Genomic DNA, 24,985 nt, shown 5'->3' with positions numbered 1-24,985 from the left:
AGGGGGGGGTCATCAATTCGTTCTCCCGGCTGCGGGAGTTGAAACAACGGCGCAGGTTTCTTTCATCCGCGCGTCCTTCATCCGCCGCCACCTGCGTCACTTCCAAACCTTGCATCGTAAATGCGTTCACCGCTGTTAGCGTACCATCGGCAGGTCGCGTGTGATGGGGTAAAGTGTGGGTACCCCCCTACTAAGGGCGCCACGGCGGCGAGATGTTAACTCCCTCGCCTGGTATACGGGAGGTTGTGGGTTCAATCCCGACCATGACGCCTGGTGCTGTATATTCGGAGTTTGTGTGTCTCTCTCCCTAAATATTTCATAGACATTGCTCCGGGTCCTCCAGGTTTTCCCTCCACATTTATAAACACGCGTGTAGAGTATTTGGCTGCTATAAATGTCCACGTGGTTAGCCACTTCGTTGAGCCATCATTTGTGGCGAGGTCGCTTCTGAAAAAAAAAATTGCTGTACAGCTCAGTGGGCCTTACCTGCTAAAATATTCGTTTGTTGTGTGTTTTTCTTCTTCTTCTTCTTCTTCCAAGACGTCTGACCAGCGTGCCCAGAGGCAAAAAGAAAAACACCCTCGAGAGGAGCGGGGACGTTCTCCCGAGCTGCTCCTGCGAGTGGAGATTCTTTTCCACCGGCAGTGCCGTGGACGTGCGGTTGCACGGCCGCGCCTCGACGCCGTTGAACCTCGCGCACGCCGCCCCGAGCGCACGGCCCGCGCGCCTCCCCGCGTCGCTGAGCGGATTTCCTCGCCTCTGTCGGGAGGAGGTTGGGTTACAGAGCGGCTCGGGATAACGTTGGTACAATCACTCTGATTAAAACCAGACGGAGTGCGAGCGGGGGGAGGGTGGAGAGGTGGGTTGGGGGGGGGCTCGCCCGGTGACGCGTTGGGCTGAGGATTAATTCAAGTTACGTGACCTCATGCCTCCACATCCGCGAAAAGACGATCGCTACAACTACGACAACAAACAACGGAGCGCATGCACCCATCCATCCATCCATGCATCAAGGCACCGGTGCATGCAGCGCATTGTTTGTGAACACGGCGCAGCGTGTGTGTGGGGGGGGGTCTGTAGTGCAACGGTTCGCACGCGAACCCGGCGATCAGAGTTCGATTCCCGCTCACGTCCAACACCAGTGGCGATTATCTGAATCGGTTCTGGGCCTCTCCTAAGTTGGCTCAGCTTCCAACCAGTGCCTGGGGAAACAAAGGCGGTCGAGCGTGGTGCTGGCCACCCACCCCCTCGTGTGCCGTGCCGGCCTGCATTGGTGCTGCTCGCTAACAACACTTGTCCAAACAGTTTAGTAAGGCTATACGGGGGATCTTTGTCTTTGTGTACGCGTGCGTGTGCACGCGCGTGTTAGTTTCGCTACGAGCCATTAGCAAGATTCTCATCTTGAACCCAACGGGGCCAAAAACAAATCGCCTTGGCGAACGGCCCCCATTGCTGGTGATGGCCGCCGTGGGGGCCCCGTGTCTACTCACCAAACAACCCCCTCGGAAAATGACCATTCGTCCCGATGCCAAATATTCATTGTCTTCTGCGCGGTGACTGCGTCAAACGAGTTTGATTGTCGGCACACCCTTCCGCCGTCCGACACCAGCCCGCGCCGTCATTCGGGTCGAGTCCTTGGGCCGAACATTCGCTTCGCAAGAGGTGTCTTCTTTGTTGTCCCCTTCCCCGCAGCCGTGATGCATCGCGCGCTCCCTGATTGGCCCATCTGCTGCGGGGCTCGGCCAGGAAGGAAATTCGCAGCAGCGGAAAAGTAATTACGGGAAATCGGAGCCGTCAGTTGCCGGGCGAGCGAGAAGCTCCGCGGAGCTCCTGCACCGAGATAACCTGGCGGACACCGCCGCCGGAGACTGCGGGGAGCCACGCGCGGGAGTCGGGAGTCGAACCCATGTTGGGGGCGACACTGATAGACAATCGGGAAACGGAGGCCTACACCTCGGTAACCTGAGCCCCGGGCAGGTGCCTTTCCGCGCCTCCCCACCCACATGACCCCATCCTCCACCAAAGACAAAGATCCCCCGTATAGCCTGAATAGACTGTTCAAGTGATTCTTTGCGAGCACCTATGAAGGCCAGAACTGTACACGAGGGGGTGGGTGGCCAACACCACGCCCGACCGCCTTTGTCTCTCCAGTGACGATATTTTTACACACCGCACCAGGCGCTCATTTGAGGCTGAGTCGACCTAGGGGAGGCCCAGTACCGGTTCAGATAATCGCCACTGGGTGTTGGCCGTGAGCGGGAATCGAACTCGGGTGGCCGGGTTCGTAGCGCTGCGCGCTGACCGCTACTCTACCGCTCCCCACCCCCATTACCCCATCCTGCACCACAACCACCACAACCTGCAACGTTGCGGGCTCTAAAATTGTAACTTGGAGCGGTGGCGCAATTATTGATCGCACTGCACTATTACCATGGTGACCTGAGTTCGATTCCCGGCCAATAGCTAAATATCAGTGGCGCATTGGTATCTGAACTGGTCGGTCCTGTTTTGGTCACCCATAAATCCCCTCCTGTCTCAACTCAACGTGAAGTCTGAGCAAACGATGCCATGACCGACACGGCGCGGCGAGGCCTTCATCCAGCAGTGGATTTGCAAAGGGCCGAGTGCAGCAATTGGAGACCCAAGTAATCGTTTGAAGTTCATCATCAGCAGCAGCCAAGATTCGTCACCAGCAATCGTGGAGACTATAAATTCGGCAGCTAAGACTGCTTGAATTATATTTGCACCCGAGGCGAATTATTGCTAATACCGTCATTAAAATCATAAAATTTCTCCAGGGAAGCCTCGGTGAATCACACAACTCATTTTCAAGAGGGCCGGTTCTCTCTGCCAAATGCGTGAGCGGGGAAACTGGAGTCCTCCGAGGAACCCTCCATTTAACTCGCATATCCAAAACAATTATACAGGACCGGTCTACCAACCCATTTGATAATGCTGACGTCTCCTGGCCTGCGTGATCTACCAACCCCTTGCCTCCTCCAGAGTGACGGATCAGAGGCGCGGCGCGGCATTGCCGCGAGCCGTCGGCTGCTGCCGAGAGTTAGAAGCGGCAGCTCGCTGGCGGGATTGTTCAGAGAGGAACCCACTGAGTGGGATTGTGAAGAAAGGTGGCCGCTTGCTACCCGGCCGCCTGGGGATTACAACCAAACCGGACTCATAATCCCGATCCCGTGCACCACGGCACGGAACGGGAAACACAACAGAGGAGCTGGGAGCTCGTCATATAATGACCGCAATCACGACCACTGCTTAATTGTGGTGGCAGTGGTTGGTGGTGGTGGTGGTGGTGGGAGGGCTTGGAGCGAGCGCGCTCTGCGCTAATTGCTTCTGCACGAGGGGCAGTGGGCGGGGGTGGGGGGGGTGCGTGCGGGGGTGGGGAGCGCGGTGCGTGGAATGTTTCTGCCTTATCCGTAATGACATGTAAAATTTGCTGTGCAGCTGGGAGTTATTAAATGTTAACAGAACGCTGAAACTACATTTGACACTGCTCAACTCGAGGCGCTTTACAAGTTGCGTTACGCAACGCATCGCCGTTGGCCAACGGGCGGAGTGTTTCGCCCGCGCGATCAAATCGCGCTGGGTCCGGTGTCCTAACGCAACCCGCGCATTCGGATTTCCAACGCCGCCTCGGTTCCTCGCGATGATCGCGTTGCTGCGCACATCGAGGGGTCGGGTAGGGGGGAGGGATATCGGGGGGGGGGGGGGGTACCGTTGCGCGCGTCCCGTCTGCCGCTTGCGCAACCCGCTCCCCGGAGCAAAATCGATCCCGCCCACAATGCACCGCGCGGGCGAGCGTGACGATCGATGGCAGCTGCAGGGGGGAGTGCAGCACGCGACGATCGGCCGGAGGGTCGCCATCAGACGGGAGCACGGGCTAAAGGTCACGTCAGTGCGTGCGATGTCTTGGACGCTCATCTAACGGGTCTGTGCAGTAGGATCTATCCATCATCATTAGCAGCAGCAGCAGCAGTAGAAGACATTGGCTCTCCGCTGCTGGATGACGGATTCACACGACGCCATCGTCATCACAAGCCGTGATTATTTTTACTGCCGAATGGATGAATGCCCCCCCGCCCCCCACCCCGCGCCGTGAGGGTTGTGGGCGTTTACTTGACCATACTTCACCACACCGGTCAGTGTGGGTTGGTAGAGGCGGGTCGCGTAGATGGTGTAGCAATGTGCAATTCAACGATCGACATGACTGCCCTCGGATGATGAATGTGGCCGTGCTGGAGCCTCTGCGCCATGGGCCGGCCGCATGGCGCGAGTCGCCAATGGCGCGGTCATGGCCCCCGTGCACCGAAGTCAGCACTGGCATTGAAAACGCCTCCGCCGTCAGCCGAGGACTCCTGACGGCGACACACCAAGGCGCGTTCTCACGATGGCCATCGAACAACGACAGCGCGCGCTACATCGCGCGCTTTCCGATGCGCTTCGGCTGCCGTCTGGAGCGTTCTGCTTTCCGATGTAAGGAAGCCACTGGAGATACGCACTTTTAAATCTACGTTGAAAACGAATTTCTCTAAAACGGCTGTTAGTGTTTAGTGTGTTGTCCCCCCCCCCCGCACCTTCGTTTGGCTGCGTACGGCGCGAAAGAAGTTCAACATACACGTACGTACACCCAAGATTTCCTAAAAAAAAAAAGTAGACGAAGTGATAACAGAGGAAGAGCAGCGGCCAACGGGTCTCTCAGCCCAGACTTGAACCGCCCTCCCTCGAACTCACATCCTCCGCACACAGGGCCGAGACGTGTGCCCATTTCATTCCGAAATGGGGCACAAGGCATTTGTCGCGTTCCACCCACGCCCCCGCAGTTCTCCCGGCTCAGCTCCGATTGGTTTGGCCGCGGTTTTGCGCGTGCACATTGAGGTGGCCAGGGCTGACAGGGAAAGACGCCCCTCCCCCCTATCCTCCCCCGCCTCCCTCCCCCACCACCTCGTCCCGAGTTCCCCCCCCCCCCTGAGCCATGAGCCCCGTGTTGTTACAGCTGTGCTTGTGGGCAGGGGGACAATCCGGCACTCGGTGAGAAGGGGCCCCTTTCACACCAGACATGAGGATATTCCACGCTAATCCCGTTATAGTATTAAGCCTCGACGGATTCGTCAAGAGCACTGCCCTAAGAAGACGCATGTATATGTCTGGAATCGGCAACGTTTCGGGCGTGGCCCTTCTTCATGGTGACGAAATCATCATCGTAGTCCAGAGACCCTTCAGCCGCGAGCCGACAAGAAAGCGCCGGGTGTCAACTGTTGGCTGAGATTCATTCGGTGCAGTCGGGAGCGGTGGCGGAGTGGTTCGCTACGAACCCGGCGCCTTGAGTTCAATTCCCGGCCGCGGCTGACATCAATTGGCGAGCGATATCTGAAAGGGTCTCGGAACTCATCGCCGTTCAACAACCCGCTCTGACCATCGTGAAGTAATGGGCAGAGAGCCCCCCACTCCTCTCCCGCCCCCCCCCCCAATAGGTGCTCGTCGCGGCGTGGGAAGGCGTTCATCCAGCAGTGCATTGACAAAGGCTGCACTTTTTCGATTTAAAGCTTTCGAGACTGCAGGGATTCATTTTCTTGGATCTTTCGGTAAAGTCACGTAGAAGAGAAATAATAAAATAATAAAACACTATTTTTCTTATTTCCCTTCTACGTGACTTTACCGAAAGATCCAAGAATATATAGGCTGCACTGAATTATTATTATTATTATTATACGTTGTTATTGTTATTATTATTTGGAGACCAGGTCGATATATTCAATGAACACATCGGGGCCGTGATCGCGACCGCGTGAGTGACGAACTTCACGGAGGCGCGCTCTTGGTTGCTTGGGTCGCGCGCATCGAGGCCACGAGGAGGGAGAGAAGTCACCCTGAAGAAGGCTGCTATGCCGCTGCGCTGCTGTGATGCTGGCAACGGCGCGGGTTGTTTATAAAGTGGCTTCAAAGAGGCGCGTCAGCTTCAAAGAGGCGCGTTATTGGTGCTTGCGAACAAGAGAGAGAGAGAGAGAAAACGAAATAGCCAAGACACTAAAAGTGTGAACTCAGACTGGCTATGCCGCTCTTCTACGCATGGACGACACGGCACGGCTTGTTGTTGTTCTTCTTTTTCCATTAGCTTCAAAGAGGCGCGCCGTTGCTACTTTTGCGTCGCGCGGATCCAGGGGACACGAGCAGGAGCGCAGAGTTCACACGGCGACAGCGAGACTGAAGCAGGCTGCAACGCTACCGCGCTGCCCGTAACGCGCGGGTGGAGCCGCGTAGGCGGCACGGCACGGCTTGTTTGAAGTGTAAACACGACTCCGCTACCAGAGGAATGCGCAAGTCGCGCGCACCTGTGCCGCCGTCGTTAACCCTGCAGCGTAAACCTCCTCCCTCCTCCTCCCTCTTCCTCCTTCCTCCTCCTCCCTTGCCCCCCCCTCCTCCTCCTCGCTCTTTTGCTCTCACATGGCGGGGGGGCGGGGGTGTTTTTTTTCTGCTGCTTCCAGTTCGTGAAATTCCACAACTGCTTTTCCAGGAATAATATTTACATAAATAATTTCAGGAAAAAGGGTTGTGACTTTTTTATTTTTTGCGCGCACTGCGGTCAAACGCGCCACCCCCACACCAACCCCCCTTCGCTAATCTGACACTTGCGCGGCTTTTTGTTGTTGTTGCATTTTTGTCACGAGTCCACGCAGCCTGTCCGACTACTTAGCGGTCGACAAAGCGAATCCCACTTTTCGGGAAAGCGTCGGTTGCCATTCATATGGATGGACGCGCCCGGTAAAACTTTGTAATAAACATAAATAATGTCCAGCTCTTGGCCAATCCACTGCCGGACGAAGGCCTCCCCACGCAACGTCGATCGTGCACGAGGGGTTGCTCTAGGAGACTCATCCACGCTGGGTTAGTGCGTGTTGGTGAAGGCGGTAAGCGGTGCGGGAGGGAGCCTTGGGGGAAAAGGGGGGGGGGGGAGAATGACAGTGGGCAGGAAAATTCCAGTATCATTCACGAGTCATGTTAACCGTGGTCAGGAGTCGAACTCAGTTTGTCCGGGTTCACATCGCAATGCGCTCTCTATCCCACGCAGCGCCGCTCTTCCACGTGCAGTGGTCGAGTTTGGCAAAGATCACGCAGGGCCTAACAAATGGCAACCATGACCACAACTCCAGTGTGTCTCCGCCTATAAACCCCAAGGTCGTTCAGTCAATCGGGCCTATTAGCTTTTCAAAGCAATTTTATCCAGCAGCATTCGTTTGTGCAAGCGAACTTTGGACCGGTTTAGACCCCCCTGGGTTTTATCGGCAGAGTCAGGCTATCGAATTGGGTTCGTTCTTGCCGACGCGCTCGTCGATTTAGTCATGACATTGGAGCAAATAATTCCAGGACGTCTGCAAAGCGAGGAAGCATTAAAGGGTCCTCATCCTCCTGCTCCCCGATGGCATGATCAGGACTCGCGCCTCGCTCCCACGGGCTCAATCTCAGAAATTCGCTCTCTTTTCCAAATCAAGCAAGGAAGGGAACTCCAAATTGTCCGAAGAGACGGGTGGACTCGAATCTCGCAGACAGTGTTGCCAACTCGGTAGATTTTGTCGATAGAGCGACTTTTTGGAGGGTTAGTTTTTTTCTCGAAACCAAAAATAAATCGCCACAGCGACAAATACAGGGACTGCCTTGGGGACGAGGATATCACGCGGATATAGGAACGGAAGAAAATAATCAGCAGTCCCCCCACCCCCGCCCCTCTTCAAGTTTCTCGAGGGAGGTTCGTGCACAACCGAGCCAGCAGCTGCCATCTCACCGACAAATCCACAAAGGCAGAGGAACCAAGCTCGTCTTGAGCCTGGACTTGAGCGGAGACAGGGAGTTGACAAACATGGATGTGGCAGAGAAACCAAGTTCGTCTTGAGCCTGGACTTGAGCGGAGACAGGGAGTTGACAAACGTGGATGGCTGGGGGGCCAAGGGAGTTCCCAGACTACAGGGGATGGGAAAGGAGCAACCTCCCAAATGGGGGGCTTCAATTAAAAATAAAATGAGCCGTGGAGACGCCAGGGATTGAACCCGGGGACCCACACATGCGAAGGGTGTCCCCTACCACTGAGCTACACCCCCCGTGGTTCCCACCACGTGTAGGATGCGCTCAGGAAGCAGACTGAACTATACAGGGAGCTTCAAATACCACAAGAAATGTACCTCTGGGCTCTGGAGACCACCAGGAGAAGATTCCAGGCGTGTGTTGACAAGTGGAGACTCTGATTTATTGAAGCTATTAACGTACATTTGTTATCATGTTACTGTGTATTATCCGTTCTTTTTCCATGAAAAATTATAGTCCAATGTAAGTGTTAACATTGCTCTGATGCGCCCTGTTCAGACACACACATCATCATCACCGTCGTCTCGCAGCGAGAGCAGACCCCAGTGGTTGAGAGAGCCGATGGACTAGTTGTTGCTGTGCCCGGTAAACGTCGTCTCCGTCCGTGTGTCCGTCATTTCTCGTGCCTTCACGCAACCGACAAAACCCAAGAAAGGTCACAAATTGCCCATGAAGATCACCACACGGCAGCCTACCAATGCCCAGTTCTGTGCAGTTAACATTTTTTTGTAGTCATGATTAACAAAGCTTTTTTTTTATCCCGTTTATGGAGAACAGCGACGGAGGCGTTGTTGGTTGCCAGCCGGAGAAACGTGCCGGCGATTCACGACGCGCGCTTCCCGCGGGCGCGAGCATTTGTCCTCGCGGCAGTCGAATCTCCTCCACCTCCAACCCTCCCTCCCCTCCCTCCCACCACCAAATAAAAAAAAACCACGAGGTCCCTTCTCTTGAACCGACCGGCTCGCCAGCCTCGTTTATTGTGCCGTGGGACGCAGTGTCTCGCGCGCCTCGTGACCGTTCGTCGCCGTCGTCGTCATCAGCGAGCGGACGTGAGGAATTGACTTCACATTTAAAGGTTCCGATCGATGTGAGGTTCCCACGCACTGCTATATATACACGAAAATCCCCCCATTCGCCGTCGGTGAGCGATTGCGAGACTATACTTCACCACGCTGGCGAATCGGGGCGCGTGGGGGAGGAATCGCGGGGCGTGGGATCTAGAACCAGTTCAGGCATCAATCGGCACTGATGTTAACCGTGTCCGAACATTGTAATCAGGTCACCGAGGTCACAGCGCAGTGCGCTAACCGTTGCGCCACCGCTCCCCCACGTCTCACCACGTACCGAATGAGTCATAAATCAAACACTGCGGCACCGACACTGAGCAGTGCCCCGTTCGGGGAGCCACTTATTCTGATGGATGCATGGCTTTCTTCAGCCTTATCTTATCCCCTCCTCCTTCTCTCCTCCTCCTCCCCCCCCTATCCTCCCGCTGTGGTAACATCGGGGCCCTCCCACCCGGGAGAGAGCGCGCCCATCAGCCGTCGCCTTACAAACTCAGCGCTGCTTTACTGCAGGAATTTCCTGTGTGGCCCCGAGCCACGGTTGCAGCTGTGCGGGGTTCGTAGGGTGCCTGCAAGCAAGGACGGGGTGGGATGTGTGGGGGGGGGGCAGCAGCAGCAGAAGTGGGAGCGGTGTTCACGAGAGGGCGCGAGAACGAGCGCGCGTGTCGACCCCGTGGAGCAGTGGCATTGATGACCTCGCGCACGCAGCGATCGATGTTTGAATCGGAGCGCGAGGGTCGATTTTGATGAATCTATTCCGTCAACTCATCGTGCTCCGCGTATGAGCTTCCGTATCAAATAACGCCGACGACAGCCGTATAGGCAGGCGGTGTGGAGCGCAACGGTGGCGAGATGTTAACTACCTCGCCTGGTCTACGGGTGGTCGTGGGTTCGATCTCGACCCTGACGCGTGTTGTATATTTACGAGTGTGAATGTTCTCCCCGTGGTCGCGTGGATTTTTTCTCCGGGTCCTCCGGTTTTCCCTCCACATTTAGAGGCAACATCACCACGCGTTTCGAGTATTCCGTCGATATCTATATTTACCCGTGATAAGTGACTTCGTTGAGCTATCATTTGAAAAAGAGCTATATAGCTCAGTGGGCCTTACATGTAAAATAAAAATAGTTTAAATAGTTGGTCAAGTGCTGTTAGCGGGCACAGAAAAGGCGGCCGATGCCACGCCCGGCCACCTGTGCGTCCCCCAGCGCTGATTTTTACACGCCGCAACCAGGTCAGGTTCTCATTTAATGCTGAGTCGACCAAGGGGAAAGCCTAGAATCGGCTCTGACGCGGCGACTTCCAATGCAGCGCGTACACACATCCCGTGAGTCACGCACACGCACACACACAGGGAGACGCACGCGGTGATGACACGTGCCCAGGCAACGGCTGCGCGAGTGAATGCCCCTTGCCCCAGTGTCTCCTATTGCCCTTGGCAGGAGACTGAGACAGCTGCCCCCCCCCTCCCCGTGTCGTGGCGGAGCGAGCCCCTGTTTGTGCTGGCAGCGCGGGCAGCAGTCCTCGTCCCAACTCAGCTGCCCCCACCGCCTGCCCCCTGCTCCCCCCCTCCCCCTCCCATTTCACGCCAGTTCGAATTTTTTTTTCTCGCGCAATGAATCAGACCCTGATATGACACGGCCGTTAATTCTGCTCCGGTTTTTAAGTTTTATTATTCGTTGGTACTCGTAATAATTTATCTCTCGGCTCCTCGAAGCCCGCAGCCAATCTCATTCATCAGCTGATCCACACTCCGGAAGAGCCCCCCACCGCAAACAAACAGAGAGCGGTTCCCCTGCTCCAGCTCAGAGCTCAGTCTCAACCCCCGTCTCCTCCTCTTCTTCTGCCTCCTGCGACCCCCCCCCCGTCCACCCCCGCCCCCGCCCGTGCGCCCATGTATCTGCATTCACGTACGGCCATCTGGTCAATTCCACTGCTGGATGAGGGCCTCCACACTAAAGATGTCCCTGGTGGTGACAGTGGTTTAAGCCCTCTCCACCCCGCATAGAAGTGTGTAGTACGGTACAACAATGGGTGCAACTGCTGCTGCACTGCCCACTGTTGGCAGGACAGCCCCCGTCGTAGCCTAACGCACTCTGGACTCTGGACAACGTTGTCAATTATGTATCCACGAATGCATCACTGAGGAGCAAGACTCATCTGCACTGCTACCAACGAACGGCCCATTTCTTAAATCTAATTCAGCGTCATCAACCATGATCATGATCGTTACGATCATCATCACGATTATGGTGTCAGAAGTTCACACTCGTTCATTGGATGGGTAAACCCTCCGAAATTAATAATTTCATCATCATCATCCTCAATCCATCATCAGCACCGTCTTCATCACCATCGCGAGCAGCGTAGCGCCCGAGATGATTGTCCCGCTCTGTCCATGCGAGGGCGCACGACCAAGATCCGGCACGAGGACAGCTGCTCAAACACGCACGAGAGGCCGCCACTCAAATCAATCCGAGCCCTCAAATGTATTTATTTATTTTTTCGAGGGACAAAAAAATAGAAAATGAATGAAAATCACGCGAATTTGTTTTACACACGCGCGTTGCGCTAAAACCCAAACCTCTCCGGACCCACGTCCCATTGACCACGATCACAATAACATCTCAACATCTCAACATCTCAACTCTCTTTGGAAATTCCAAGCGAGGCGTGGTGGATGATGCCCCCTTGCTGATGCATTTTCTCGGTAGACCTTGCGAGCGGGAGCGTCCGGCGGTCGGTAGTCGTGGCCAGTGTCGCGATAAGGTCACAGGAGGGGGGGGGTAGCCCTCTCTAAAGCCACCGCATCCGCCAGCTGGGTCCACACGGCCAGGCCCTCGGCCACCTCGTGAGGGGGCCCTGATACACCAGGCAGCGCCTGATTGGCCCCGTTCCCCTTGCGGTCTGCTACTCGGGGCCCCCGTGGAGGCCCATAAATAGCCTTCGTTGCGGCCGGGGTGGCACAACGCACTCGCCGTCACCGCTTGTTCAAGCCACATCTTTATTTGCCTCTTTGTTGAGTTTCACCCCATCGCACGGCAGCATCATGACAACGTCTGCGAGGCTTCTGCTCGCGGCGCTGGTCGCCACGGCTCTCGTGGCGTCCGGCGGAGCGGCGCGTCAGGTGGCCGGCGTGAGGAAGGACGCGAAGGGCGCCTCCGCGGGGAAGGGGGGCGACTTTGGCAGAGCCGACGAGGCCGCGGACAGGGTCTCGCGCCCCTTCAAGTCTCTCGACGGAGGTTCGTGAACATACCACCACCAGCAAAACCGCAATCTCGCCGACATCCGCAACGGCAGTCGGTCAAGGGCAGAGGAACGCAAACACGTCTCGAGTCTGGACTTGAACAGAAGCAGGGAGTGGACAGCATGGATGGCTGGGGGAAGGGAGTTCCCAGACGAGAAGGGGAGAGGAGAATGAGCGAACCTCTAATTGAGGAATTCAATTTAAAAAAAAATCTAGCCGAGTGTGGAGATGCCGGGGATTGAACCCGGGGCCTCACACATGCGAAGCGTGCGCTCTACCACTGAGCTACATCCCCGGCCGTCTCTTCAACTCGCCGCTGTCGCACAGATAACAAAGATCCCCTATATAGCATTGACAGACTGTTGGGGTAAGTGTTGTTAGCGATCACCTCTGAAGGCCGGCATGGTACCCGAGGGAGTGGGTGGCCAGCACTACGCCCGGCCGCCTTTGTCTCCCGAGTGGCGATGTTCACACACCGCACCAGGTACTCATTTGAGGCTGGTCGACCTAAGGGTGACCCAGTACCGGTTCAGATAATCGTCCCTGGTGTTGGCGACCGCCAGTGGGAATCGAACTCAGGTCTCTGCAGGGTTTGCAGCGCAGCATAGCATGCTATAACCGCTGCGCCACCGCTCCCCATAAGATGCCCGCGTGAGCACCTGCACACAGACACACGCATGCTTTTATTTTATTTTACCAGGTAAGGCCCACTTAGCGATACAGCTCTTTTTCAGAAGCGACCTGGCTATCACAGATGATCGCTCAAATACTCTAAACCAGTGGTTCTTAATCTTTACTGCAGCCTTGCAAAAAAATGTATAATGTTACCAAATACTTAGGTTTGACAAAAAAAAAATAGTTGTACTTACATGCCCGTAATTAGTGCTTTCGATTATTTATCGTCAAAAATAATCTGTCCGTGTCTCGCGCCCCCAGAAAGGGCATCTCGCACCCCCCAGGGATGCAGCGTGCGCCCCAGGTTAAGGACCACCGCTCTGACCGCACTTTGATTCTAAATGAGGAGGGAAAAACCATAGGACCCGGAGCAAAAGCCACGCGACCACAGGGAGAGAGAGAGAGAGACACCGCAAACTCCCAAATGGGGTTGCGCTCCACACATGCTGAGCCGGTGTGACCCGCGCGATGTGCGCGCGTGTTTGTTGTTGTTGTTGTTGCTGCTGCAGGATGGGGAGACTCCATCCCGTGGGTCCAGACGTACGAGGAGGGACTGAAGATGGCAGCGGAGCAGTTGAGTAGCGGCGATGCCACCGCGCTCACAGCCAACCACGCCAGTTGTTGGTGCTGTTGTTGTTGTTGTTGCTATCTCCCTCTCTCTCTCTCTCGAGCTGCATGAGTTTGATCTCGGTCCGTGTTGGGTGAGTTTGCATCTCCTGACCACGTGCCTTTTTTTCTCTTACAGAGGGAAGCCGCTCATGGTGATTCATTGGTCCGAAGCGTGCCCCTACTGCATAGGTAAAGTACTCACGCATTGATTTTCTCACAGAATTGTTTTGTGCGCAGTTCGCTGGGAGATCGAAGGACTAATAACATGACTAGTATAGCGACAGCCACAGCCACGTGTATACTGGATGTGGTGTACCGGGTGCAGGAAATATGCTATGCACCGAACTGTTTGAAATGAAACCCCTGGGCGAGTTGGTTACCGATGGCTCGACTTACGAGCTGGCTTTGTGCAAATAGATGCTGTGCATTTAGGAATCGAGCGAAATCTACGGGCTGGTGGTTCCATCACGACTTGTACGAAGCAAAAAATCAAGAGATTCTTGCAAAAGCGAATTGACGTGCGTATCGTAAGCGAACGTAATCGATATGAATCGATGAGTTCGATGCATCGTTACGCCTTGCCATTTTGACCGACCCACACCAGATACTGTAAAGTGTGACAATTCGGGATGGGGATTCAATCCAAGATGCAGATTTAAGATCAGCGCTCAGTACTTTGTGTCAACATCAGAACGGGAGACACAAAGGTGGCCGAGCGTGGTGTTGGCCACCCACCACCCCGTCTTGCACCGTGCCGGCTTTGGCTGGGGCTCGCTAAAACCCCTAAGAGTGTGCATCGGGCGTACACGTCTGATCTTCGCTTGTGTGTGCATGTGCGTCTTTACACATTGGCCAGTCATCTCAGTCAGTCAACCCACCTGGGTTTGTCCCGTGACCTCCTGCCAGCGGGCGTTCGACACTTCACGTGGCCTTAAAAAGCACTTATCCTGGCACAAGCGCCACCTAGTGGCGTACGGCTGTTGCTGTTGTTGTTGTCTTCACACGCGCTAGTGCTGCGGTTAGCGCGCTGCGCTCAGAACCCGGCGATCATAATTTAGATTCCCGCTCACGGCCAACACCGGTGACGATGATCTGAAACGGTCCTGAGCCTCCCCTAGGTCGACTCAGCATCGCATGGGTACCTGGTGCGATGGGTAAACATCGCCACTGGGGAAACAAAGGCGGCCGGGCGTGGTGCTGGCCACCCACCCCCTCGTGCGTCCGTGCCGGCCGTCGCGGGTGCTCGCTAACAGCACTTGCCCCGACAGTCTGTGAAGGCTACACGGTTAATATTTTGCCTTTGTCTCTTTTTTTACACGCATGGGTCCCCAGCCCTCCGCGAGGCCTTCAAGAACCACGGCGAGGTTCAGAAGATGGCAGCAGAGGACTTCGTGAGCGTCAACCTGCAGGTGCGGCGCAGGGGGAATTGGGTGGGAGTCGTGTGCGTGGAGGCGCTCCGTGCGGGTGGCACCCCGTGCCCTGTGGCTGAATGCGAGCGGTGGTCGTGTCTGCCGAATCATCACCTCTTGCTTGGCTACGTACGAATGAAAATCAACAGCCATCATCAATCTTTTAACATGTTGTTTGCTTCGTCGTCGTCGTCATCATCATTATCAGCCGTGGTCAATCCACTGCTGAATGCGACGCGGTTGTAATCCGCGGGGCGCGCGCTCGCTGACTGATCTTCGCCGCTCCGTCTCGAACGCGTTCCATGTCTTGGCCGCCACTCGCTCCGTGGCCCTCGGTCACCGTCCCTCCTCGACGACGCCTCCTGTCCGAATCCACGAGCTCGTCGCAGACATTGTGGACGTAGCCATTGACACCGCGCGCCTTCTCTATGTGCACGCGGGCCTCTTTCTCTCTTGCAATGTCACCGCTAATTTCGCGTCTCAATTACCGTCAGCGCTTAGTTGTCTCCAGCGTCGACTTTGCGCTTTTCTGCCTGATGAGTTTTCCCCATTCATTTACAGAAGAAAGTCTTCGAATCGATGTATTGTCTGCCCATAGCCGGCACTAAACCCTGGAGGCTGGGCTTGTCCGCATCAAGTGAGCCTCCCCGAGGCGTGAGTTTGAGTCTGGGTTTATTTGATTTCGTACACAGCAGTAGGAGATAATGATGGTTATAGTGTGTCGAGCATTCATAGCAGGATGCAACTGATAATCAGCTGTCTCCTCCTCCTCCGACTGCTGCTGCTGTCTAAAACAACAGGGCAGCACTTTGTCTCGTTTGAGTCGGTGGTCGAAAACATTTGAGGCTGTCTGCGTCATACACGCAGCGTGGTATGTTCGTTGAACTTCGTTCGCACCGTACGTAGCCAACCGTGCTCATCGGAGGTGCGCGCGAAGGACAACAAACTTAACATGAAAAGCAGTTCTCAATAAATGCCTTTTCACTCTAGATTTAAAAGTGCATAGCTCCAGTGGCTTCTTAACACCGGAAGGAAGAGCGTTCCAGACGGCCGCAGAAGCGCATCTGAAAGCGCGCGATGCGGCGACCGTCTTTGTTCGATGGCCAGCCAAGAGCCGTTGAGGATGACCCAGAGTTCGCGTGGTGATGTCACGTGGCAAGCAAGGAATTATGGGAAGAACCGATCGATCCCGTGGTCACAATTGCGCTCTAGGATTACCGTGTTGCGCCTGCTTCTTTACGCCTGTGTGTTGTGTAGTGTGTGCACAAGTGTGTGTGTGTGTGTTGTGTAGTGCGTGCACACGTGTGTGTGTGTGTGTTGTGTAGTGCGTGCACACGTGTGTGTGTGTGTGTTGTGCGCTACACACGTGTGTGTGTTGTGTAGTGCGTGCACACGTGTGCGTGTGTTGTGTAGTGCGTGCACACGTGTGTGTTTTCTGTAGTGCGTGCACACGTGTGTGCGTGTGTTGTGTAGTGCGTGCACACGTGTGTGTGTTGTGTAGTGCGTGCACACGTGTGTGTGTGTTGTGTAGTGCGTGCACACGTGTGTGTGTGTTGTGTAGTGCGTGCACACGTGTGTGTAGTGCGTGCACACGTGTGTGTGTGTGGTGTGCTGCACACACGTGTGTGTGTGTGGTGTGCTGCACACACGTGTGTGTGTGTGCGTAGTGCGTGCACACGTGTGTGTGTGTGTTGTGTGCTGCACACGCGTGTGGGCACAAGGGCACCGTTAACGCAGCGCTTTGATGTCCTTTAAGACCGAGACCTTGGATCAAAACCTCGCTCCCGATGGTCGCTACGTGCCCAGGATCATGTTTGTCGGTAAGCGGTGCGCCCAGATGTCCCAATGAGATTCCACGTGCGCCCATGTGTGTGTGCGTGTACATGTGTGTGTGTGTACATGTGTGTGTTTGTACATGTGTGTGTGCGTGTACATGTGTGTGTGTGCATGTGTGTGTGTGTGCGTGTACATGTGCGTGTGTGCGTGTACATGTGTGTGTACATATGTGTCTGTGCGTGTACATGTGTGTGTGTGCGTGTACATGTGTGCGCATGTACATGTGTGTGAGCGCGTGTACATGTGTGTGTGTGCGTGTACATGGGTGTGCGTGTACATGTGTGTGTGTGTGTGCGTGTACATGTGTGTGTCTACTTATAGTGGTAGTGTAACGATTAGCGCATTGCGCTACGAACTTAACCACCGGTGTTCGATTCCCACTGACGGCCAACTGGTCCAGACGATTATGTGAACCAGTCCTGGGAATTCTAAAACTAAACTATATATTTGTTTTATCTTACCAGGTACGGCCCACTGAGCTATACAGCTCTTTTTCATCAGCCTACCCACAAATAATAGCGCCACTAAGTGGCTTACCACGTGGAATTGTATCGCACCCAAATGCCCTAAATGTTTATTTTATTATTCTAAATATGGAGGGGGGAAACCGGGGGAGCCGGAGAATAATCCACTAGACCACAGGGAGAGCATGCAAACTCTACATGTAACAGGCGTCAGGGTCGGGCTCCTCATGAATTTTTGTATATCAGGCGAAGTAGTAAACGTCTCTCCACCGTGGCGCCCCCCGACTACTCTAGGTCGACCCAGCCTCAAATGAGTACCTGGTGTGACAAGGGCGGCCGGGCGTGGTGCTGGCCACCCACCCCATCGTGAGCCGTGCCGGCCTTCATAGGTGCTACTCGCTAACAGCACTTGCCCCAAACAGTCCGTTCAAGGCTATACGGGGGATCCGTGTCTCTGTGTGTACGCCGAGAGAGTGCGTCCGTGAGTCTGCACTCGTGTACGCGTATCTTTGTCTGCGTCCCGTGTGTCGGCAGACCCGTCCATGACGGTGCGAGCTGACATCGGCTCGGGCTACAGGAACAGCCTCTACGCCTACCACTCGGACGAGGTGTTCCGTCGTGAGTGATCACCGCACCGCACCGCACGTCCACGGCAACTCCGCGTCCACGCCCCTTGCCACGGCGCCACGTGGCTCCGTGCCGAGCAGCACAGGACACCCGGAATATTGGCTTTTAATGCCCCCCCCCACCCCGCAATAAATGAACCATCATATAACGCGATGATTCATTTCCAATCTCGCTCTCGTAAGTAAGCCCGGCGGGGTGAGACGGCGATCCCGCCCGCTTTGCGGTGGCAAGGGTTGATGGGTTGCGTCGATGTGTGGCAGTGCAGCGATGTGTGGCAGTGCAGCGATGTGTGGCAGTGCAGCGATGTCGATTCGCGAATCCGTCTGCGCAGACCGCATTCCTTCTGAGTGTTTATCTCCTCGGTGAGCTTGATGGGTTGTCTCCGGCTTTCCCGATTTCCTCTCCCACACACGCACACACACGAACATACACGCACACACACAAGACCCTCAATAATGGAACTGGCCAAACGTCCTAACAGGGCAGCACACCTTGTCAAACTAAATCAGTCGGTTGGCTACGTACGGTGCGAAAGAAGTTAAACATACATTCGAGGCTTCCCTGGATAGACGAATTAGATTGTTTTCTGCATCATCACCATCATCACTGTGAAATCGATCACCACGCGGCCAATGCCGAAGATGCCACTACAGCTCACGGTCACTTCCTTCCTGCTGCCAGGTCACGGCAGTGTTTGTTTGCGCAGTCGGCATCAGCAGACCTCCTCCCCGAGGAATGTGGAGTGCCATCGCCGTTTGGCAACCCAATGCTAGAGTCAGGAGGTATCTTGCGTATCGTGAGATGTATCTCCTTCCTTCCCGTAACTCATCAAACGTATACTAGTTTTGCATTTGCATAACTATGCACTGCACACGATCGATGTATGTCACTTACTCGTGACTGCCAGATGTAGATCACTGTGATTTGCATGAATTGCAAAGAATTCTATTCTCAGGCGCATGCACACGCACGACAGTCGCCTAGAATGGAATAATCGTCACCTGGCAGCTCGTAGTGTCGTTGCGATTATCACACACGAGGACTTCAACTAGGGACACAACAACGACACGAGGCAGGGGGGGGTGACATCACCTGGTGTCGGCAAATTCTTTTCAAAGGCAGTGCATATATTATGAGAGCATGTTCGTGTGCATGTTCACCGCAAGTATTGTGAGTGATTAATGCAGTCCTTGATTCCTTGCCAAATGTATCTATTTGGTGTTTGCACATCTTAACACCTCCTGTTTTTTTGCCGGCGAGGGTAAAGCCTATTCTTATATATTTCACGAGCCCAGGGTGCTGTGGCTATCTCCGCTGAATCGGCACCATTTCCCGTCGCCTGTCACTCGCCATCCCTCCCCGTGACCGCACCCTGCAGGTCGGCCCAGCCGGTTCCTCCCAACCGGTTGAGCCGGACAGATCCCAACCCTGGTGGGCTCACAACGCAGCAGCAGCAGTTAGCGCGCTCCGGTTTCTAACGACAAAGCGAGTTTGACTCTTCACGGCGGAGCGACTTTGCTCTGTGCTCACGCCTGTATACATACTGTGCTGTACAAAGATAAAGATCTCTCCCGTATAGCCCGAACACACTGTTGGGGCAATTGCTGTTAGCGTGCACTTACAGCACGGCACACGAGGGGGTGGGTGGCCAACACCACGCCCGGCCGCCTTTGTCTCCCCAGTGGTGATGTTTACACACAACACCAGGTACTCATTTGAGGCTGAGTCGACCAAGAGGAGGCTCATGACCGGTTCAGATAATCGTCACTGATGTTGGCCGTGAGCTGGAATCGAACTCGGGTCGCCGGGTTCGTAGCGCAGCGCTGCACTACCGCTCCCAACTGCACTCACACCTATACACAGACTACCACGGCATGCGTGTCGTCAGATTATACCATCACACATTATACTCTACTCACACGTGTACACAGCGCATAGCATCACGTGTACACATTTTACGCGCACACGTGCACACACGGTGGCGAGATGTTAACTACCTCGCCTTGTGTACAGGAAGTCGTGGGTTCGATCCTGACCATGACGCCTGTATATTTGGAGTTTGCGGTGTCTCTCTCCCCGTGGTCAAGTGGATTTCTCCCCTCCACATTTAGAATCCACGTGCGTTTAGAGTATTTGGCTGCTATAAATGTCCACGTGATAAGCCACTTCGTTGAGCTATCATTTGTGTCCAGGTCGCTTCTGAAAACGAGCTGTACGGCTAAACTAAAGGACCTGTTCGTGTCACATCAATCGCCTTCGATCTTCACCGTGGCCGGCAACATAATGCAGGTGGCGCAGTGCGCGAACCACTGCGCCACCGCTCCCCATTGTTTGTTCACGTGGCGCCAAGCACAGTTCTCCTCGCCATATCCCCGCTTCCACCTATCGTAGATTTTTGGTTTTTCCACCACGGCGAGTTAAGCCACGCGCTGGGTTCACAGCTCCGCGTTGACCCTGCGATCGAATCACCCCGGAATGCTCCCGGATCTCGTCATCAACATCCCACCAGCAGCTAAAGCTACGCGGGACTTTGAGCCCTGGACGTGCGCTTAGACGGTTGTGTGGCGTGGCCGGGCATGAACACGCGGGCTGCTGTAGACGCGGCGCTTCGTGGCGGTCAGGCTTGAGGGCCGTGCGGCAAAATCAATTGTTGGACTGTACTATGCTCACGCGTATGTGCTCTATGGCTATACCGGTGTGGTGAAGTATGGTCAGATAAGCCCCCCCCCCCCCGCTCTCAACGACCCGCCCAGCGTGGGGAGGCTCTCATCCCGCAGTTTATTGACAAAAGGGCTGAGCACGCGCATTTACAAGGTCTGTCTAGGATACGAGCCTTGATGCGTGGGTGACCTTATGCAATTATTAACGTGTTCGTTATAAATCATCGTAAAAACGGGCTCGATTAGCAACGATGTGTAATAAATACATTTTGCATGAATGTCAGTGAGTTTTGGGACAACTATACACGAATGAGTTTAGAAGATTTGGCTATTGATGATGGGTCAAATAAACTACGCTATTTGTATTCTACCAGGTAAGACCCACTGAGCTGTATAGCTCTTTTTAAAGAAGCCACTGGCCACAAATGATAGCCCAACGAAGTCGCTCTTCGCGTGGAAATGTTTCGCAGTAGCGAAATATTCTAAACCCAGAGGACCCGGAGAAAAATCCGCACGACCACAGGGAGAGAGACATCGCAACCTCCCATTATACAGCAGGTGTCGTCAGGGTCGGGATCGAACCGACGACCTCCTGCGTACCAGACGAGGTAGTTAACATCTCCTAGCCACCGTGATGATGATGATGATGAGAGAAAGAGACACCGTACACTCCAAATACACAGCAGGCGTCAGAGTCGGGATGGAACCCACGACCTCCTGCGTACCAGGCGAGGTAGTTAACATCTCCTAGCCACCGCAGCGCCAACTAATCGTGTGGCAGCTGTACAACGGCGATCTGCGCGTGGGGGGTGCCGTGTGCGTCGGTGTTGAGTGAACGAGACGACTGAACGTGTCCGCCGTCTCCGCTGACGCTGCTGCCCTCCCATTGCTTCCCACAGTGGTGGACGCCATGAAGAAAGCGAAGGTTCCCCTCAAGACGGAGCTGTAGTGCCAAGCGAGGAGCGACCAGGACCCGGCACCTCCACACAGCGAGGGGGTGGGGGGCGGGGAAGACGGTGGGGGAGGGGGGGATGGGGGTGGGGGGGATAATGAAGGGGGGGTGGTATTGTGATTTTAACAAACGGCGAAGTGATTTTGACCAGAATGAGACGAGGATTTGTAACTGGACCGGGGCTTCATTTCAAAAGGGGTCTGGCCACACAGAATAGTTCCGCACCCGGAACACCGCATCCAGTATGCACCTCGCTGTGACCGTGGCTGCTCGCGACCTGCCTGCCGGAGAGTGTTCGCTGGGCAGTGAGACGGGGGTCCATGCACCGGACCGAGCGCGCGGGTCCAGACGACGTCGCCTCGTCCGATGGCCGCTGACGGAGCTCGCTCCTGACCCGCACGTCGCCCCGAGCCGCCTCGCCACCAGAGCCGCCACGGTCTCCGTCTCCCTGGGCGCTCGGTCGCGAACGCAGCGAAAGAGTTGCGATGGGTCGCGGTGTGGATGTCGCGAAGCAACCGACTCGCCGGCGTCGGTGCGTCGCAAACAGCGCGCCGGGCACAGATGTAAAATGTTCGCGTTGCCAATCGTCGACCTCGGATGATCGCGCGGATGCGTCCTCTGCGCCGCTGTTTACCGACACCCAATTAAACGCACGACCTCACGAGCATCCCTCGTCCGCCCCCTCGCCATTCGTTCTTTTGTTTCGTGTCGGGATGGGCACGAAAACCACTCGACGCTCTCGCTGTTATCAGTGAAAGCGACGGCGGCGGCGGCGTCTCCATCGGCATCGCTCGCGGCACGGGCTGACGTTCCCTCGAGAGAGCGGCACGGGTTGACGTTCCCTCGAGAGAGCGGCACGGGCTGACGTTCCCTCGAGAGAGCGGCACGGGTTGACGTTCCCTCGAGAGAGTGGAGGTCTCACGACCCGCAGAAACTCCTCCGTGGGCGTCCATGTTACCCACGAGAGCCTCACCGGGTCTCAAGAGGGGCCCTGCTGCTACGTTCGAATGTTTTGACCAATTTATTTTTGTCCACATATATATGTCAAGGGGGGATCTGGTATTTCGGAAAATCCCACATCCCATTACGACGGGGGATATGTATAATATGTATGTTGAACTTCTTTCACGCCGTACGTAGCCAAGCGTGCTAACGTTATCGCATTAGCGATAACATTGGCCGGGAACCGGACGGCTTCACCGACCCACATTCTGCACTTGCCACCATCACAGCCACTACCCCCATAGCCCGTCGAGTTTGCGAATGATATTCAGACAAATCTCGACGTGATCCACCGACCTTGCCACCAAGTCCCCTGCACGGGGAGGCCCCTCGCGCCCCAGACCCCGTGGGAGGCGGGGGCGGTAGAAGAGGCCCGAAGCGCCGCACCCTCCACGTTGTTCTCCCCCCACCTCCCTCCCTCCGACTACGGGGGGAGGGAGGGGGCTAAGGAATGCGTCTCGTTTACCCAGAAATCACAGTGCGGGCTTATCGCTTCTGCCGAAGTACACGTCAGCCTTACTCTGAAATCAGTGCGTGCGACGGGCGAGGCTGCAGGAGAAATGTATTGACCTCGCGGCTCGCAAAGCGCAGACAACCTGAGACGTGGAGAGAGAGGGGGGGGGGCTTACCTCACACCCCCCCCACCGCCCCCCACATTCCGCCAGATTGCCCCGACCAGGATATGGGGATAAGCCGGAGTCGGCGCGACGTGCTGGTGCAGCCTAGGGAGACGTGTCCTCGCACAGGCACAGGCGCGCACCTGTGCCGCCACTACCCACGCGGGTTGCCACAGCACAAGGCAACATAGCACGTGCACTAGCATGGCATAGAGACCCAGCAGAGCGCGTGCACTAGCATGGTATAGAGACCCAGCAGAGCGCGTGCACTAGCATGGTATAGAGACCCAGCAGAGCACGTGCACTAGCATGGTATAGAGACCCAGCAGAGCGCGTGCACTAGCATGGTATAGAGACCCAGCAGAGCGCGTGCACTAGCATGGTATAGAGACCCAGCAGAGCGCGTGCACTAGCATGGTATAGAGACCCAGCAGAGCGCGTGCACTAGCATGGTATAGAGACCCAGCAGAGCGCGTGCACTAACATGGCATAGAGACCCAGCAGAGCGCGTGCACTAGCATGGTATAGTGACCCAGCAGAGCACGTGCACTAGCATGGTATAGAGACCCAGCAGAGCGCGTGCACTAGCATGGTATAGAGACCCAGCAGAGCGCGTGCACTAGCATGGTATAGTGACCCAGCAGAGCACGTGCACTAGCATGGTCTAGAGACCCAGCAGAGCGCGTGCACTAGCATGGTATAGTGACCAGCAGAGCGCGTGCACTAGCATGGTATAGTGACCCAGCAGAGCACGTGCACTAGCATGGTATAGTGACCCAGCAGAGCGCGTGCACTAGCATGGTATAGTGACCCAGCAGAGCTCACGTGCACTAGCATGGTATAGTGACCCAGCAGAGCACGTGCACTAGCATGGTTATAGTGACCCAGCAGAGCACGTGCACTAGCATGGTATAGAGACCCAGCAGAGCGCGTGCACTAGCATGGTATAGAGACTCAGCAGAGCGCGTGCACTAGCATGGTATAGAGACCCAGCAGAGCGCGTGCACTAGCATGGTATAGAGACCCAGCAGAGCGCGTGCACTAGCATGGTATAGTAGCCAGGACATTATTTCTGATAGAATATATTCCTGGGCCTCTTCAATCTCACGGAACGGGGGCGGAGCGGCTGAAAATATATCCTGAGAGTAGCCCAGCACATCTTAAACATTATCATATCATAGTCATTTATCACATTCTATGAATAATTGGAGGATGTAACCCCAAACATAGCCTGTCTCTACATCCTCTATCATTAAATTTTTATTTAAAGCTTTCGTGGCTGCAGGGATTCATCTTCTTGGTTCTTTCGGTAAAGTCACGTAGAAGGGAAATAATAAAATATGAATGAACCAAGTTTGGTGGTGTTCATTCAGACGCTGTCTGTCCGACAGCCCTGTTCTTCACCTGAGGACGGCTGCTTGCGTTGTGGCCGAAACGTCGTGAGAATTGTATTTTATTATGTTTTATTTTCATTATTTTATTATTTCCCTTCTACGTGACTTTACCGAAAGAACCAAGAAGATGAATCCTCTATCATCGTTACGACCCCTACCCACTCACTTATGTTTGTGTTCGGTCTCTTGGCCTCGTCCTTCCACATCCTCCCCTGTCGACCTCTCACCGCTGCCTGTGAACGCGCGCCCGATCCACGTGTTTGTCCTGATGATGAGACGCGTCTCCTCCTGAACCTTTCCCTGCCACCGCCCCATCACACACACCGCAACACATGGTGGAAGGAGTTGTGCAGCTATACAGAGCCCTCATTGGAGCCACAGGGCTCCAGAAGAAGCACATGCCGTAGCATGCTGTACACCACAGCATGCACATGTGTACGTGTGCAGCCTTCTAGTCAATCTACTGCTGGGTGAGGGGGGCTTCCACGCGCCCTCCTGCAGCACCCGCGCTGTTCAGTTCGCGGGTTGGTCAAGGCAGGGAGCATCCACGAGGCGCCATAGA

The 24,985-nt window shown here is 55.2% G+C and overlaps 1 protein-coding gene, 1 long non-coding RNA gene and 1 other non-coding gene across 3 annotated transcripts; 2 read left to right on the top strand and 1 right to left on the bottom strand.

The window, feature by feature from the left end:
- Positions 1 to 3,790: 3,790 nt before the first annotated feature.
- LOC144720844 (uncharacterized) lies at positions 3,791 to 8,825 on the top strand. The gene is made up of 2 exons (XR_013585811.1): positions 3,791 to 4,488; positions 6,128 to 8,825. It is a non-coding gene; the product is annotated as an uncharacterized LOC144720844 (long non-coding RNA).
- Positions 8,826 to 10,851: 2,026 nt separating this feature from the next.
- Positions 10,852 to 21,472, top strand: LOC144720843 (anterior gradient protein 3-like). Its single transcript, XM_078597931.1, has 7 exons — positions 10,852 to 12,173; positions 13,363 to 13,426; positions 13,599 to 13,651; positions 14,795 to 14,871; positions 16,628 to 16,691; positions 17,706 to 17,789; positions 21,358 to 21,472. The coding sequence occupies exons 1-7, from the start codon at positions 11,981 to 11,983 to the stop codon at positions 21,405 to 21,407; spliced, it is 585 nt and encodes a 194-aa protein (XP_078454057.1). The 5' UTR covers positions 10,852 to 11,980; the 3' UTR covers positions 21,408 to 21,472.
- On the bottom strand, positions 12,402 to 12,473 carry TRNAA-CGC (transfer RNA alanine (anticodon CGC)). The gene has a single exon. It is a non-coding gene; the product is annotated as a tRNA-Ala (tRNA).
- Positions 21,473 to 24,985: the final 3,513 nt, after the last annotated feature.

This window comes from Lampetra planeri, chromosome 10 (genome assembly GCF_965212315.1).
Source record: "Lampetra planeri chromosome 10, kcLamPlan1.2.h2, whole genome shotgun sequence".
Taxonomy (NCBI): Eukaryota; Metazoa; Chordata; class Hyperoartia; order Petromyzontiformes; family Petromyzontidae; genus Lampetra; species Lampetra planeri.
This window is presented reverse-complemented; position numbering and strand designations above follow the sequence as displayed.